Source organism: Dryobates pubescens, chromosome 4 (assembly GCF_014839835.1).
Source record: "Dryobates pubescens isolate bDryPub1 chromosome 4, bDryPub1.pri, whole genome shotgun sequence".
NCBI lineage: Eukaryota > Metazoa > Chordata > Aves > Piciformes > Picidae > Dryobates > Dryobates pubescens.
In genome coordinates this window covers 1,555,650-1,558,282 of record NC_071615.1, presented here as the reverse complement: position 1 = coordinate 1,558,282, position 2,633 = coordinate 1,555,650, and the positions used below count along the sequence as shown (strand labels likewise).

The 2,633-nt window shown below is 62.2% G+C and overlaps 1 protein-coding gene across 1 annotated transcript; it reads right to left on the bottom strand.

Annotated features, from left to right (window-relative positions):
- Nucleotides 1-237: 237 nt before the first annotated feature.
- On the bottom strand, nucleotides 238-2,193 carry LOC128899970 (voltage-dependent T-type calcium channel subunit alpha-1H-like; the record flags this gene model as incomplete). Its single annotated transcript, XM_054180228.1, has 2 exons — nucleotides 238-1,433; nucleotides 1,996-2,193. Coding segments are annotated over 2 exons (1,389 nt in total), but the record flags the coding sequence as incomplete, so codon positions are not given.
- Nucleotides 2,194-2,633: the final 440 nt, after the last annotated feature.

Genomic DNA, 2,633 nt, shown 5'->3' with positions numbered 1-2,633 from the left:
GTTTGGTTTTGTTGGTTTGGTTTTGTGGTTTTTTTTTCCTGTGTGTTTTTAATATTTTTTTTTGCAAACCTCCACAGCGCTTAAGAACAAGTGGCTGCCGGGAAGGGCAGAAAAAACCCCCTCAGCCAGCAGCACCTGCGGGCCTGGGACCACTCAGCCACTTTGCTTTGGGACCCCACGTCGGTGTCAAGCCCTTGAGACCCTCCCTCCCCCCCCCCGCCCCTCTCCCCCCTCCCGCAGAGCTATACAGGGTCATCGATGTCTTCTTCTGTGGCAAGAGTCACGGGGACCAAGTCCTGCTTCCGGAGGGGGCTCTTAGCCGTGCCCGGGAGCTCTTTGCTTTTCTCCGCGTTGCTCCACTGAGTTTTTAAGTGCTCCGCGCTTTTCAGTTCGGAGGCGGCGGGCTGCGGGAGCCGGGAGTCCGCGGGGGCCGGCTCGGGCTGTGCGCTGTCCAGCCGGAGATCCGAGAGGCTGCTGAAGGAGCCCCCATCCAGCTGCTCAAAGGAGAAGTTGGGGACGGTCAGGTGCTCCCCGCGGCACGGGGGCTGGCCCCGGCGCTCGGCTTTGGAGGCCAGCTCCGAGGGCTGGCTCTCTGCGAGCTCCAGGGACTCTCTGTAGGCAGGGAACTCGCAGGACGGGGTCCGTCTCCGCAGCATGCTGTTCTCCGAGGCTTTGCTGCGGGAGGCCGCCCCGCCGTCGTCCTCCATGGGAGGATCTATAGAAATGCAGGGCGGGCTCATCTTCTTCTTCCTCCGGGCTCCCTGGATGTACTCCGAAGATTCCGCCTGGGTGTGGGCTGGGGACCGCTGCTTTTCCTCGGGCTGGTCCCCGAAGCCGCAGTGCCCGTCGCCGAGGGAGGGGCAGATCTCGATGGAGTGCCGCCTTTGGTCGTCCGCCCAGCTGGGCTTGTTGAGGAAGCCCTTGGTGTCGATGCTGTAAAACTTCTTCAAGTCCTTCTCCTTGCTGCTGCTGCCCCCGGAGGGGCTGCTTGTGCTGCAGTTCTTGAGGGCCACCGGAGACGGGGCCGGGGAGAGGAAGGGCGAAGTCGAGCGGCTGCCGGCATCCGAGTGCTCCCCTGCCCAGTCTTTGGCCGAGCTGTTGATGTGGCGAACCTCCTCGTCGGCCAGGTCGGAGGACTCGAAGCGGCAGCCCTCGGGGCTCGGAGGGCTGCTGCCGGGGCTGGGCGGCCGGCTGGGGAGGCCGTGCTGGCCGCAGCTGTGCTTCCGCGGGAGGGCGCCCGGGCGCCGGGGCGGGGTGGCCGGCGGGGAGCAGGGAGGGGTGCCCGGCAGGGAGGCAGCTGAGGGATGGAGGGAGCTGGGGGCGAGGGTGCTCTGGGGATGTGTTGGTGACGGCATCGTCTCTCCGGGCTCTGCTTGCAGGCTGTCCTTGCGCTCTGGAGTCTGCCCATCCACAGAATCCTTTCGCATGGCCTCCTGGAAGGTAAGGAGGGAGAGATGGGGCCGGAGCCTGGGCACCTGCTGGGCTGGTGGCACTGCCAGGGATGAAACGTGGCACCTGGCAGAAGGGTTGGTGGGTCTAACGCACCCTGTACCGCCCCTTCTCTGCCCCATCATGCCAGCCCCTGTCAGACCCTCCCTGTAGAAGGTTTGGCTCCCAGGCAGGTCAGAGCCTACAGGGTCAGGGTTTGTGCCTGCTGGGTCTGTCTCCATGGCAGCAAACCCTGAGCCAGTGCAGCCTGTCTAAGGTGACACAGTGTCAGCCTCACTGCAGGCTCCTCCCAGCACCAGGACACCCAACCTGAGCAGCATCTCCCTGTGCTTTAGCCCTTCTGTCCCTGAACAGTGCATCCCCAGGGATGGAAGGAGGTCAAAGGGCCTTCTCCTGTGTGTCACTGGAGGATGTTAACATTTATGGCACCAGAAACATTTTGTTCTCTCAACTCCAAGAAAAGAAAGCCAAGAGGGGACTGGAAAAGAAGGGAAGGATCCAGGGCACTCTGAAGGACTTTACCCTTGCAAGCTCCTGGCTCCTCACCTGTCTGCAGAGCAGCTTGTTGAGAGCAGGGGATCGAGGTGTGAGCTGGGGGGGAAGGACCTTCCAGCGGTGCCGGCCCTCGTGGCCGGGGGAACGCACTGCCAGCTGCAGGGACTCTGCCGGCACCCTCAGGGAGCTGCAGGTGCCCACGGGCTGGGAGCGGATGGAAGTGATGGACCCTGGGAAGGGCAGAGAGAGAGAGAGCAGTCACCACCCCTGCTGGCTTGGGGTTTGGAAGATTTGAGGCAGAACCTGTGCCCACAGACTCCAGGAGGGGACCAAATACAGGAGGAGAAAGGAAAAGCTTCTCTAGCCCCAAATCCCCAGGCCCTGCTTCGAAATCCCAAACCTCAGCATTAGGACTGAAAATGAGCTGTCCCTTGTCCTGTCTGCTGCTTTGCACACTAGGCCACACCTCATCAGGGGTGGTGGAGAGGCTCCAGCTGAAGAAGCCTTTGCACTGTGGCTCTGCCTGCCCCAGGAAGCTGCCTGTTACCACAGCCTCTGCTTTCTGTCTCAGGTAACAGGAATCTTCCCTTGCAGCAACACTCAGGCTTGGATGGTGGCCACCAGGACCACACGGCAGCAAGGGAAGAACAGGATGTGGGGTTGCATTTGACAGCCTGCCATTGCTGCTT